Here is a 15299-nt window from a genome sequence, read left to right as displayed (position 1 = left end):
AACGAAGCGAATGTCATCAGACACATGGAAACCACGTGTTTGATGTATTTGATACGATTCCACTCATTCCCCTCCAGCCATTTACCACGAGCCCGTCCTCCCCAATTGCGCTGCCACCAACCTCCTGTGGAACCTACTCACACCGTTTCCCTGTTGTGAGCCTGATAGGCTGTTTTAAAGTGGAGCGGTGCACTTCTTGGGCAGGATTCCACTGCCTAACCTCAGAGCAAATGAATCTCCGTTAGGCTCTTCCTGCTGGAGCAGAGCCAGCATTCACTTACAGCTAAGTGAATGTGTGGATGTCGGTGTTTGTGTGTGTGTGTGTGTGTGTGTGTGTGCTAGCGTGTGCTAGCGTGTGCTAGCGTGTTCACACATGGGGATCAGTGTGTTGTTAAATGAGAAGGAAAGTCTTCCATGATTCATTCAAGTGACTGAGTAATAAGCCTTCATTTCAAAAGCCCTGGGTAGATGTGTGTGCATTTAGTAGACAGTCTGGGTTCAAAATGTCAACCGAAATAGAAACAAATTAACACAACACTTGTCATAGTCACCTAGACAAGCTCTGGGAAATATTATTGGATTTCATTGCCAAGATCAAATTATGTAAGCTAACACAACCACAACATCAGCTCAGACACTAAACAGCAAAGCAAAACACTATTTTAAAAAAACACTATTTGTGGTAAAGCATAAAACCTCAAACCACTAATTCCTATCAAACCACACACAGCAAAAATATGATGTGTGTATTATGTTCAGCAACAAAGCGGCACACATTCCATAATTTATTTTACTGTCAACACTCGATTACACCGATAAATGCGAGTGCTGATAACAGTGGATTGTCACACATAAAACCTGGATGGCAAACCTCTTTCTGGTGCGTCCCAGAGCTGCTAGGAAGGCCCAGAATGACAGGCTCTATTAAAGGTGTCTGTGTAAACCTCCTGTTTGCAGAACACCACTCATTTTGTGTGCAGAGATCTGGGCCTGAGCTCCCAGTCTGATCCTATTAGGGCTTAGGAACGGAGACATATAGGCCCATATGTTAGACTGCTTATGAGGTCTGCAGACAACCAGACGTTGTTGGGTTCTAACAGGGGTTCGGGTGCTACTTGTTTCATTCAGGGAGATGAGGTAAAGGATCATTAACTACATTCAGCCGCTGGCAAAAAAAAATATTGAGCGGATGGTCAGGGGGCCGGAACATAATTACAAATCATTTCTAGACGGCAAATTGACCGCAAGAAGCCCAAACAGATATAATATTTACCTAAAACATCATTTCAAACATTGCTTACATTTTTATACGATCAAATACATCTCTCTATTATGTGTGTTAATACTTTGGAGCAGATTTCAAACATGTAAATCACTTGGAGCTGATTAGCTGCTGTTTTTATTGTCTTTCATGTCCAACAATTCAATTTTTTTTTATATTTAAATTCCAGAAAAATTGGGGTGGCCAAATAAAATCACCCAAAACTTTTGGATAGCTGACTACTCACTCACATGCATACGGGGGGGGGTACCAGCCAAGTTGAACTTCTTGTTATACCCTTTTTATTTTCTTCTCTCTCTCTCTCGCAACAGATGCTGTACCTCCAGCATCCCAGAGGGACATTAAATCTCACGGCAACAGCTATGAGTCCAAATTTCAGTGGCCTAGAGGTCATCCTGTCTGGCTAGTCGTCACCTGCTCTCTCCCTTCCCCCTCTTCCCCCTCCTTGTCCCCCTTTCTTTCATCCTCCTCCCTGTCCCTCACACAGCGACCACCACTACACAGGGTCATCTCTCTCAGGCTCCTGACCACCCCTAACCACCACTACACAGGGTCATCTCTCTCAGGCTCCTGACCACCCCTAACCACCACTACACAGGGTCACAGGGTCATCCACTCACAGGCTCCTGACCACCCCTAACCACCACTACACAGGGTCATCTCTCTCAGGCTCCTGACCACCCCTAACCACCACTACACAGGGTCATCTCTCTCAGGCTCCTGACCACCCCTAACCACCACTACACAGGGTCATCTCTCTCAGGCTCCTGACCACCCCTAACCACCACTACACAGGGTCATCTCTCTCAGGCTCCTGACCACCACCACAGGGTCAACCACCACTAACCACCACTACACAGGGTCATCTCTCTCAGGCACCTGACCACCCTAACCACCACTACACAGGGTCATCTCTCTCAGGCTCCTGACCACCCCTAACCACCACTACACAGGGTCATCTATTTCAGGCTCCTGACCACCCCTAACCACCACTACACAGGAGCATCTCTCTCAGGCTCCTGACCACCCCTAACCACCACTACACAGGGGCATCTCTCTCAGGCTCCTGACCACCCCTAACCACCACTGGACCTCCTACTTTGCTGCCCTGCTTCCTCCCCAGTCACTCCGCACTAGTACTCCCACCAGAATCAAAGGCCTGCTGGATCACACTCCCCTCTGTGTGATGCGGAGCCCCCAGTGAGCCCTACTGACCTCTCCCCTCAGGGCCTACTGAACCTCCCCTATGCCAGGCTGCGATTAACCCAGGGGTCTGCAACCTGATAGCGTCACAGGCTGCACACACGGTCACGCCCTGATCTGTTTCACCTGTCTTTGTGATTGTCTCCATCCCCCCCCCTCCAGGTGTCTCCCATCTTCCCCATTATCCCCTGTGTATTTATACCTGTGTTGTCTGTCTGTCTGTTGCGAGTTTGTCTTGTTTCTTCAAGTCTACCAGCGGTTTGTGTCTCAGATCCTGCTTTTTCCAGTTTCTATTTTTCTCGTCCTCCTGGTTTTTGGCCCTGTCCTGACCTGTACCTGCCCAGCTGACCACTCCGCCTGACCTGAGCCTGCCTGCCGTCCTGTACCTTGGCCACTGCTCTGGATTATCGACCCCTGCCTGCCTTGACCTGTTGTTTGCCTGCCCCTGTTTTTACAATAAACATTGTTACTTCACACAGTCTTCACTTGGGTCTTACCTTGGTACCTGATACACACTGCCAATAACTGCTGTGTTTTAACCTTTGTAAAGCATCTTTAAGAGCCTGTCAGATGCTGTCGTGAAACAGGCAATCTGATCATCACCGGTCCCATGCAACATTATAAAGGGTTTTTACTATCAAACACCAACCTATGTTGCCATATTTATCAAGACTGTTCATTCATTTAATCTGCCAGGTGATGTGTTCAGAGGGGGCTTCCCTCACTACAAAATTCAAATGAGACTGATAAAAAAAATATATAATTTTACAACACCTGCAAAGATGTGCGTTGGCGCCCTATCGACAGTCTCTTCAAGATGATTTGAAACTTTTGAGACTGTTTTAAAAGGTCTGCAAACAAAGATAGAATATTTACTGAATAGAATTGCATAATACATGATATAATATGTTCTGTGGTTTTTGAGGAGAGAACATATTCTCCTAATCTGTAAACTACACGGGGATGTTACAGTCTGAGAGCCAAAACAAGTGAGCAGATTGAGGGCAATCTATCTCCAGAACCAGAGATTATACCAAGATTGGGCTGCCAAAATAATCTGACAGATTGCTTAAATATACTCTCCTGTTCTCACGGATCAGAGCTAAAATGTGATTCAAGGGGACAGACAGATCCGACAGTCCAATGGTGAAAGGGAAGACACTATGCTCAGAATGGAGTTACTGTATATATGATTCTAATACTGTAATGGACAGCAAACTGTCAGAAACACAGAAAGTAGTCAGCAGAGAAGTAAAGTATCATTTATATTAGATTTTTCTATTTAACTAAACAAGTCAGTTAAAAACTCATTCTTATTTACAATGACGGCCTACCCCGGCCAAACCCTACCGATGCTGGTCCAATTGTGCACTGCCCTATGGGGCTCCCAATCACAGCCGGATGTGATACAGCCTGGATTTGAACCAGGGACTGTAGTGACACCTCTTGCACTAAGATGCAGTGTCTTAGACCGCTGCGCCACTCAGGAGCCCAAAAGGGGCAACGATATCATAAATATCATTGCTCCATACTGTATAGATGTAGGATCTTAATTTGAGCCAGTTTGCTACAGCAGGAAAATAATCCTGCAGCAACAGGAAATGTAAACTATTTTGTGGATTATAATTTGTGTATGGGGTTTGATGCATTTTTCGTAAGGGAACATTTTAAAGTGGAAATTATAAACTTCAGAAGCCTTTTTAAAACATCAAATACTCTACAAGTTTTACATTTCCTGCACTGCAGAAAAGCTATCCTGCAACAGGGTGATCAAACTGAGATCATGTTGGATCTGTAGGTAAACTAACAATACTAGGTCAGGATTCGCAATGATTCCCAATTCGCAACATCAACCAGGATTTAGTGGTTGCTTCATACTAAAAAGACCTCTTAAATGCCCCAAAAACATTTTAAAACATTACTCTTAAAGTGGATTATACTTATATAGCTCCATGTATGGTCTGTCTGCTAATCACTGACTGTATAATGTGCATCGTATGAGGGTCTGTCTGCGTCTGGTTCCCCAGGCTGGTCCAAGATGGATTAAGTGAACAATCAGGTACAGCAGAAAGGACAGCACCTCACCAATGTCAGTCCTCCAACACATATATGGCTTGTTGACTGGACAGACTGTTGGGGGAGAGAGTGGATGTAGTGTGCTGAGCCACTACATCCATTCCAATTGAGGGTTCCCACTTGTGGGATTTTGTATTTCTTTTGCTTTTGTCTGCATGTATTGATTTGAGGTACCAGTAAAAGCCATTGAGACGTTACGCCATTAACGAAAAGAGACATAGGTAAGTGAGGAAGGTAAGGTGGACTTCCCATGCCACATAGTTTACACACAGTGACAGCATAGGAAGACCTGTGCCTGGGAAGGTTACTCTGCTGAGAGGAGAGGTCCTCCACCAACCTGCTGCAACTGCTGGGAGGAAACACCTGGGCTTACACCATCAGACACACACACACACACACACACCCACACACACTAAACTGTCCTGGAAATCATATCTGCCATTACATTTCTAAATCATACGCTTATGAAATTACATTTCTCGATCATAGTCTAATTGGTGTGGCTAACAGATCACCATATTCATCAATATTATGGAACAAAGAAATCAGTTGTTCTCAACACACTGGAAAGGTTTGAGTTGAGGTCTTCAATATCATTGATGCAAATCAAAGTGGTTGAGTGGCTGGATGTTATCCAATAGGCATGATCACATCCCATCCTGCAAGACACAAACCTGAGAACAAGCCAGATGCTTAGAAATTTAAGCCACCTGTCCATCAATAATGTCCCTCCTTCTTTCAGCTCCTTGTCCTTTTCTGAAGCAGCCAAGCCCTCCAAAGCCAAACATGCCCTCAGAGGGAGTCGTAATCTCAAATGAATACAGACTCTTCTTGAGCTTTCACATCAATCTGACTACTAGTGGGTGTACCAGGCAACAAGCACACGTAGCCTGACATCAATCAGACGTATTCTGAGAACAATCTAGGAAAGAGATAATTATTTTACCTTTATTTAACTAGGCAAGTCAGTTAAGATCAAATTCTTATTTACAACAACAAGCTGGTTGTGATACAGCCTGGAATCGAACCAGGGCCTTAGACCACTGCACCACTCGGGAGCCCCCAAGTGCACAGAAGATCTGACAAACTAATCTGGACCTGAGAATTCAATCTAGTGTCGGGGCATTTGTGTGCTATGTCTCTATATTTACTTGTGTGTGTGTTCAGTGTCTGCCTCGGCTGTGACTGTTTGAAGAAGAAGAGGTTTGTGTTTCCTAGGGAAGTCAGAAGATTGGACGAGTAGCTTGAGGCAGAGCATTGAGTAGCACTGTGGGCTGAGCAGGTTAAACTGGCATGAGAGAGAACCCTTTAATCTGGCCTGCTGTCTGTTTGTAGACTGACAGATAATAGTTTAATGGGCTGACAGCCAACTGGCAGGCAGGCAGCCAGGCAGGCCACGCTGTCAGGTGCTCAGTTAGTAAGTCAGGGGGAGCTGACTCGAAGGAAGGCCCTTTTACCTGTCAAAATCCAACCCTGTTCTGTTTGCACAGAGCAGACACACTGTATGTGGAACTCTTCATGTGTTCTATGGTGGTGCTGGTAGAGACTTAGCGAAGACAAGCAACAGTTGAGGTAAAACGTGGCTAATCATGCCTCAAGCTCATCTATCCATCGGCCGTCTTGTATGGAGCGTTAGCTCTGCTAGACAAGGTAAAGTGCCTCAAAAGAGGGAGGAGTAACTATCACAGTAACAATCCTCTCTGGGGTATTACCAGGGGTTCTTGAGTTCACCCAGTGCAAAGCTAGGCTTGTTATGGTAGGGGAGAGTGGGCTAAAATGAGCCAAATGGATAAGTTGAGCCACCATACACAACTTTAATAATTTGACCAAATATTTTAGGAAGAGGTCATAATTTCATGGAGTCATGGAAAAAGTGGTAAACAAGTTAGGTCCAAAAAACTGATTCTTACCAAGTCAAATGAATTTGGTGTGTTAGACGTTTCAAGTGGAACATTTTAAGATAGTTCTATACACCAGTTGGGGTCTCTATAAGTGTGAATATGAGGTCCTAAACCTTGCATGAAAGTGCATCCTTGTAGCTTTGTGGGCTAATATAGTCAAAATGTTTGTCTTGGGGTAAGTTGAGCCAATGGTTGAGCCAAGAGCAAGTTGAGCAAATGTAAGTATTTTCATTACAGGCGTAATGCAAGGCATTATCGTTGGGATATGAGGTAACAACGGGGCCTGACCTATGATCATTTGTAGACGGCTTAACTTACCCTGTCCCATGGCTCAACTTACCCCGTCCCTGGGGTACGTTTGGTCAAGATACCACTTTTTTTGGGACAAGCTTTGTGTTCAAAACTGTAATTTTTACATGACTTCGGATTATTTACAGGGATACACAACATCCTAAAATATATGTAGATATTTTTGTTAAAAATAATACACCTGACCTCCTAGTATGACTAACAGTACTGTACTGTACTGTACCTGGGGCTGGTGCAGGATCGCTCCCTGTACATCACCCCTCCCCCACAGGTCCTGGAACAGTCCGACCACTCCAACCATCCTGACCACTGACCATTAACAGCTCTCGGACCGTGGTCACCATACTTCACACACTGGCCTCGCCGACACCACTGTTGAGAGAGAGAGAGAGAGAGAGAGAGAGAGAGAGAGAGAGAGAGAGAGAGAGAGAGAGAGATCGGGGCGGGGTGGAGAGGAAAAAGTTGAGTTAGTATCGGTGGTAGGATCTTTGGCTTGCCCCAGTGCTGAGGTTCCTGGTTTGGGTGAATGCCCAGCACCACACCTGGAGACCTAGGCCTGTCTGAGCCAAACCACACACTCACACACATCACCACCTTTCTTTCTCTCCCAATATCATCTTTCACTGTGGAAAAAGAATAGGAGCCTTGTGTCCTTATGGGACATTTAACAATGCACAAAACGCTCCTGCAGGTGTGTGCATATGTGGATTTGTGAGTGAACCTGTCTTTTGTCCTTGGGCATTTGTGTACGCGTCCCTGTGTGTTTTTACGTCTGTGTGTGTTTGAAAGTGTGTTACGCTGAATGATAATGTTAGAGGGAAATCCCTGTCTCCTCCCATCCCATTCACGATGGGCAACATTGCCATGGAAACAGATGGTACACTTACCATGTCAGTTCCACAGCTGGTGCCCTCGGCAGCGGGCATGAACTTGGTCTCACACCGGTGACCTGTCCTGTGGCACCACAGTGACTTACAGATGTCCTGCCGAGTGACCGGAAACACCAAACAGTGAGTCCAGCATCTGCCTCCCCTCATCAGAACACCACCAACATCCCACTGCCATGGTTACACGCAATAATCCCCCATTTCCAAAAAACCTGTCAAAACCAATCATTGTATTCCCTGAAACACGCTATTCATGTATCTTTTATTTCTTCCCACAATGCAGTATGTATGGAGAGATGAGGCATTGGGAGCCAGGCAGTGGACCTGTGCCACGCTGGCGTGCCGCCCGATTGCATCTGGCAGACAGCTAGCGAGACCGGAATTGTGAGAGAGCTGGTCCCCCCCCCCTGTTCTAATCTAACTCTGCAGCAGACTGACTGAGCTAGTGTGCCATGGCCAGCCGTAAGAGCAGAGCACGCGGCTAATTAGCTCTCCTCTGCACCGTGCGAAACGACCGCAGAATCCCAACAGGGGGAAGAAACACGGGGAGGCAAACATCCCAAATCCTTGTTAATTAAGATGTAGAGTCACCTACGTCGAGGTTCAGGAGACGGGTTCAAACTTAGGGCTGGGGTTCAGGAGAACACAAAAGGTTGTATGGGGGGATACACAATGGAGCAGGCTATACCATGAGCACTAATCCTACAGATGGACTGGCGTGGATGTTGATTTCCCACACACAACCTCCTTTTCTTGACCCGTTCCTTATTCATGCTGGATTTGCATGTCAATGCATGTCTTGTTGAATGTATTATAGTGGAAGCTTAAGGAGGCCCATTCCCTTAGGGTTGTGTTCAAGTCTGTTGGACCCGTTTTGAATACTGTAATGGGAGATTAAATATGGCTGTTTTAGACATAGAATGGTTTGTCCCAGAAAGATCATGCAAATTAAATAATACTGGTTTTAAACCCTGCCTAGTTTTCCCAGTAGCACACTTGTCAGACAGTTTCATGCAACCCAGTAAGAATGTGCCTATCAGTGTCAGCTACCTTGACAAAGTCCAGGTTGCACAGTTTAGCCTTGGAGCCAAACTGCCACTTGCACTGTGTGTCAGCATCATAGAGCTGACCTGGGAGCTGCTCTGGGTATTTATACTGCCCAATCTGCCTGGGCTCATCCACCAGACATGATGCTTGAGCTGTTCTGTGGAATAAAACCAAGAAAACAATCAGACAGGGACCTAGAATGATAGACTCCTAAACACAAACAGGTGCAGGAGAGAACCACACATCATTACATGCATGGCAGCCATATCAGTTGTCAATATATAAGGCTTACCCAAGGAAGCGGCTGAGGTATTGGCGACTGCAGGCAGACCAGGAGAAGACCCCGTTATTTCCTGCCAGGGTTGGAGACATGATGTTTCCTTCAGCTTTCCGACAAGGATTCCCCTCTCCATCATGGATCATCCCAAAACTGCCAGAGAGACAGATCATTAAGAGAGAGAGAGAGAGAGAGAGAGAGAGAGAGGTTTGAACTCTTACCTCAGTAACCTTACAACATTTTATTTTTTTATAAAACTCGTTAAGCTCCATGGAGTGCGATGGGTCACACATTGCCTCACGCTTGTTTTAGAAACAGATGTGCTATAGCCAGGCATGTGTTGATACAGCATTAAGGTCTACCCTCCTACAGAACAGTACATAGCTGAGGTTCACTAGTCTGTAAAAGACGACGTCATCTATTTAGAAATGACATGCCCTCAATTTGTCAGTGATTAATGGTATTTGGCCTGGAAGTGGTTTTCATCTGAACAATGTGCAAATTCTGGGAATGATTCCTATTAATTTGACCAAATGTGATTATGAAAATTACAGGAATTCTGACATGTTACCGGCTCGGCGTATCGAAGGAACAGGTTCTTTCCCGTTTGTGTTGAGAGAGTGCCAAGCAGACAAAGGGCTTCACCATAATAATTCAATCTCAAATGTCAAATATAAACAGCCTCTTATCTCGATGGAAACGTGTAAACACAAACAGAGCATACCCATCGCCTGTGGCACTTCGTATGGTTTCACACATTGTCGTGGAGAAGATGAAGTGCTTTGCTAGCGTAATGCGATTGTTTCAGTCCGTATTTTTTGCATCTTTGATGTAGCACTGTAGATTAAAGCAGTCCCATTGCAACTAAGCACGACTTTCTATAAAAACTAAGCCTGCATGCATTTGTTAGGACTAATGTCCCACGAATACACTGCTGTGTAGTAACATGTTCATCACCTGCACTAGGTGTTCTCCTGTTCTCCTAAAAATGCATGGGGGTCTATTCTGCTGCATGTGAAGGTAAAGCTAATGGCTAGTGCTAATTGCGAGGGCATTGATGGACTTACTTGTGGCCTGATTCATGAGCGATGGTGAAAGCTAAGCCCAGTCCTGTGTCTTCATTAATCGTACAGCTACGGTATTTACTACACATTCCACTTATAGGAGCAAAACCTGCAGAGATAAGCAGAGCAAGAAGAAGGAGAGGAGGAAATGTAAAAGAGTATTGTAAGGGAGATATCAGGCTCAAATATGTATTCGAACAAAGCTACTATGTCTATCTACAAAAACCATCAGACAACATAACTGTTCTGGGAAAAGGAAGGCCGCAGGCAGTGTTACACGACAAACTTATTTTCAATACAGGCATTACTATTGCCAACCTAAAAAATGCAAATCCCGCTATTAGAGGGAGCAAAGACTGCTGTTACATGGCAATAAAGGCAGTCTTTACAGTTTAAATGGTCCACGGAGAGCATGAACGCTATGGATTGTAGCTGTGGGCTGTGTTACAAAGAGCATATTTAAATCAAAGCCCCGCTTGCTCCTCACACTGTACGTCCCAAAGTACATACTTGTGGTTTAGGGCCGTTGAGATGAATTAATTATAGTTGGCTGATGCTTCAGTTTTAACTGATCTGACAATGCTGCCAATCGTTCACACTATTGAAGAGAAGAATAGAACGGGATGGGTGTAAGATGTGTGTGCGTGCGTACATGTATGCATGGCCATACTTGTGTGTATGTGTGTGTGAGTGAGTTTTTACAAGGGTGTATTTAGTGCAGGAGAAATCCCCTGCCGGAGGGAGTCCAGGCAGAGCATGCAGGATCCCGCCCACCCTGGAAGTGACCCCATGATCTCTGGTGCTGTCTAATCCCCCAGCAGCACCATTACTAAGGGATCTAATCTCCAACAGTCCCCTCAGGAGCCCTGGCTGACCTACTTCACCCCCACCCCCACCCCTACCAACCCCCCACCCACCCCCTTACCCAGGGTGTCACAGGGCTCGTTCTTCCAAGAGCAGATGTCCAGGCCGGTGAGGAGCACGGCATGGTCGTGGCGCTTACCGATCAGGCCCGACTGCCACTGGCAGAAACTGTTGAGAGACTGGTCAGCGTGGTGGTTGATGGACAGGCCGAGCTGGGGAAGAGACAGAGCGGAAGAGATCAGAAGGGGAGACTGGTGAATTCATGACGTTGGGGAGACTGGTGATTTATTTGTCAGGCACTCAGATCAATGTGACTCACTGGATCTTGCTCTAGAAGAAGCAGGCTGACCACCACAATGTTGATATCAGTTCCGATGGTGCCGTCTTTGAAAAGGCTGGAAACCTGAAACAAAACCAACCCAGATTGCCAGTTGTAGATTAAAATTTCGGTTAAAATGAATCGTTGCTTAACATTTTGTGTGAAATAAATACAGAAATCATGACATTCATTGCTTGTCAAGGCCAGGGTTTTGCTTAAGGATAAAATCTACTTTGGGAGATGTTACATGACTGATGACTGACTGACTGGTGTCCCTCCCCTGCTCACCATGTTCATAACAGTGAGGACGTAGGTGGTGACGTTCTCTCTGCCGTGTTTCTCCAGCATCTTCCTGTCTGCCACCACCAGCGTTTCCACATTCAGGGTCCCCACCTTGTTAGACGTGACGGGTGATCGCTTCCCCCTGCCTGGGAGCTCAAACTCATCAGGCATGACGAGACGATCCTCAGCAGGGGGCTTGGGAGTGTCTGCAGAGATATGGTAGACAGATAGAGGGCAGGTAGGAAGGGATAGAGATATGGAGAGAGAGAAAGAGGAGACAGGGGGAGAAATGCTTTGGAAAGGAGCTCAAATGACAGCTCCTCCTTTTTCCTGGACCTTTCCCTGATAAGAGCAAGGAGCCGGCAGAGCGTTGAAAGAGCAGGAAATATTCAAAGTCATTCACTCCTCATGCTGCTTCTGAGTTTTAATTTCAATAAAGGCCAGCTACTTTATACCCCTGTGCAATCTGAGCACTATATTTCTTTCAAAATACATTATACACATTACATCATAAACAATCAGTAGTGGAACATTTGAACATGTTGACCTTCATTTTTGTTATTTGTCATTGTACTGTTATCGTTCTGTTCCTGTGATGAAACTACAAAGCATGTCTCTCTACCATCTTTACTACCACTGTCCTGTACATACAGTCCCACGTGACTGTAATGTGTTTTTCTCATGTGAGCGGATCAAAGGCAGTCATAATAATAAGGAAGTTCCCTTACATACATTGCTTGCGGCGTCCACAGAAGTGTTGTCTCTGCAGCTTCCCGTGCTGGTAGTCGTGGTGATGCTGGTGATGGTGCTGTAGATATGGGTTGTCAGGTTGGGAGCTGTGGACAGACCTCTGGCCACCATGGACTTTGTGTTCAGCCGAGCGTTTGTAGACCACGTGTGGGTGGTGTCCACTCGGGGAGGTGTAGTTGTGCTCTGCAGCTAGGTGCTGGGGCAAGGGGGCGATGAAGTACTCATCATCAGACATCCGGATCAGACCTGACTGAAGAGCACAGATACCCCTGGGCCTTAGATTTATTCATCAACATTAAACATTCATCATGGTGGATGAAGACGAGAGCCGGATGAGTAATATGTCATGTAGATTGTCATGTGTTAAGGAATGGCGTAAGTAAGAGGTCTGTCAGCAGTTCTTAGATAAGGCCTGAAGGGACATAAAAATAGAGAGGAGTCATGTCAAACCAGACACAGACACAAGAAACCCTGGGACAAGGTGGTGTCTCCATAGGTCAGGCTCCCATAGGAATGTGACTTACTGTCTGTCAGGATGATAACACAGGCTACAAGAGGTAGTCTGGGACAACTGTTCCTCAACATAGGATTCCTTACCCAGAAGGTTAGTGGGTTCTGAGACAATCTAGAACCAACTCTTACACTGTAAAGGGGTTGCTGTGAATTTGACAGTAACTTACAGGCAGCTCAGTGGCAAGTACAATTATGTATTTCATATCACAGTACACATACTGTAATATAAATACGGTATCAAAGAAAGTACTGTGTAATTACACACAGTACAATACTGTAGAATTGACTGTATTATACTGTACAAAAGTCAATGCTACCGTAGTCAGAATGAATGAATGGATACATTTAATTCATTGAGGGGAGGAGTTTGTATTTTACCGTATTTTACTGTAATTACAAGGAATTGGTAAAAGCAGGTTGGTGGCTAGGTAAAGTATTTACACATCACAACATATTTATGCATATTTGGTGTTTTAGATCACTTGCACTTCTAGAGGCCTTAACAAAGTCTTTCAAACTGGCAGCTACAGGACAAAACAGACCAAAAAGACATGGCAAACCACAACCATTTAAGGTTCAAGACTTGCTGCCATTCCAATCTTTAAAATTAATGGCGCACTATAACCACATAGGAGTTCAATTTGTACAGCATTCTCACTCAAGGGTGAAACAAATATAGCCTCTAAACAAGGCACGCCTCAAAATATGTTAATGAGCCATAAACAACAATTCTATGCACCCAAAAATGTTTTTGGCATACGGTACCCAAAAGTGAAAACATGAAGTAGACCAAACTTTTTGGTCATTTAAAAACCTGCTTTAAGTAAAAAAATATTGTGGGCTATAGCTTGGAAAATAAATACATGTGACTCTGAATGACAACATTTCCAACATGTTTCCAACATTAGCGCTGTTTTCCTAAAGATAAATATGCTTTGTGTTTTGTTTCTTTGTCACAATAATAACCAGTATTGTGATACTTGTATCGTCCCGGCCCTAGTATTCTAGGAACAGTACCATTCTACTGTTGATAATACCCCACATTACTGTATAAATTACAGTCTTCAGTTACAGTGTAGTTTACTTCTCAAACACGTCCGCAAAAAAAAAACTGCTGCGCACAACCTAAGTACTGGCAGTCGCCATGGATACAGCAGTCAGATACAGTGAAAAAATATATAAAGTAGGATGATGCAAGAGCTTTATATATGATAGTGCAGTCAGAGTGTAACTGGTAAAATGTTGCTTACTAGTTGTGTTTAAAATGCTTGCAGGTCAACAGAAACAACAACTCAAAAACTCAAAGTGAAAAAAGTCCCTTTGAACAGACCTCTGCCAAAAACTGCTCTTTAACTAACCAGCTTTTCATGTAAAGGATTCCAATACACTCCAAAGAAAGGAATAAAGTGTTGAGACAACCTCTTGGAGACTGCCTGTAAAAACACAGTCAGGCGGGAGGCCATTAATCTTCAACTTCAGCGTGGTCCTGTTATCGGAGCGAGCACTGGAGGGGACTGAATCCATTTGATTAGCGAAAAGAGCTGAAACACAGCGGCATTCACTTTCCCTTCACGTGTTAGAGGAGGGCTACGGTGTATGAGATGTATGAGGGCTACGGTGTATGAGATAGCCTCTCTATGGAACCCTGTCAGCAAGCCAACCACTGATTGAAAAGATCCAATATTAGCTCTTTGTCATCCTCCGAGGCCTATAGCTAGGCTTTTCTTCAACACCCTCCCTGTGTGTGTGTGTGTGTGTGTGTGTGTGTGTTAGTTTGATGATTACATGGAACAATAGGGAGGTGGAGAGAGGGGTTGATGTTCAAGTCAAAAGTAAAATAAATAAATAAAATAAATTAGGCAATCACAGAACATAAGGCAACAAGCTACTGTAAACCCTCGGAAAATGCATTTCACTTACTCACTAGTCAGCTTTCTGTCTATGGGCCATGTGCAACTGCCTCAGCACCAAGTCTTACATTTGGCAATCCATAGCAATATGATTCATCTTTGAAAGTTTGACATATTGATACAGAGCACTTTCCAATTAATAAAACATTTATAATACATATAATACAACTATAGAGTCCTTATTTATACCATTACATTATATGGAAGTGTAAAATATTATTTCAACATCACCACAGGCTGACAGTTTCATTTATACTCAAAATAAATATAAATGCAACATGCAACAATTACAAAGATTTTACTGAGTTATAGTTCATATAAGGAAATCAGTCAATTGAAATAAATGTATTAGGCCCTAATCTACGGATTTCACATGACTGGGAATACAGGATATACAGTACATCTGTTGGTGACAGATACCTTAAAATAAAAGGTAGAGGAGTGGTTCAGAAAACCAGTCAGTATCTGGTGTGACCACCATTTGCCTCATGCAACGCGACACATCTCTTTCACATAGAGTTGATCAGGCTGTTGATTGTGGCCTGTGGGGTGTTGTCCTAATCCTATTCAATGGCTGTGCAAAGTTGCTGGATATTGGCATGAACTGGAACAAGC

The 15299-nt window shown here is 44.5% G+C and overlaps 1 protein-coding gene across 2 annotated transcripts in view; it reads right to left on the bottom strand.

Annotated features, from left to right (window-relative positions):
* The window catches only part of LOC112249087 (A disintegrin and metalloproteinase with thrombospondin motifs 18-like), a 48459-nt gene that overhangs the window by 21905 nt on the left and 11255 nt on the right, over positions 1-15299 (bottom strand). Inside the window, exons 4-12 of one of the 2 annotated variants that reach the window (XM_024418730.2) lie at positions 12244-12511; positions 11518-11717; positions 11230-11313; positions 10972-11122; positions 10050-10155; positions 8998-9135; positions 8709-8862; positions 7659-7754; positions 6995-7143 (exon numbers count right to left, since the gene is read on the bottom strand). In XM_024418730.2, the coding sequence (XP_024274498.1) occupies positions 6995-7143; positions 7659-7754; positions 8709-8862; positions 8998-9135; positions 10050-10155; positions 10972-11122; positions 11230-11313; positions 11518-11717; positions 12244-12511 (1346 nt within the window). Of the gene's footprint in view, positions 1-6994; positions 7144-7658; positions 7755-8708; positions 8863-8997; positions 9136-10049; positions 10156-10971; positions 11123-11229; positions 11314-11517; positions 11718-12239; positions 12512-15299 lie in introns of those variants that run through there. The other variant, XM_024418731.2, reaches the window with a different exon arrangement.

Source organism: Oncorhynchus tshawytscha, linkage group LG04 (assembly GCF_018296145.1).
Source record: "Oncorhynchus tshawytscha isolate Ot180627B linkage group LG04, Otsh_v2.0, whole genome shotgun sequence".
NCBI classification, from domain to species: domain Eukaryota; kingdom Metazoa; phylum Chordata; class Actinopteri; order Salmoniformes; family Salmonidae; genus Oncorhynchus; species Oncorhynchus tshawytscha.
The sequence above is the reverse complement of the archived record's forward strand: the minus strand, read 5'-3'. Positions and strand labels throughout refer to the sequence as shown.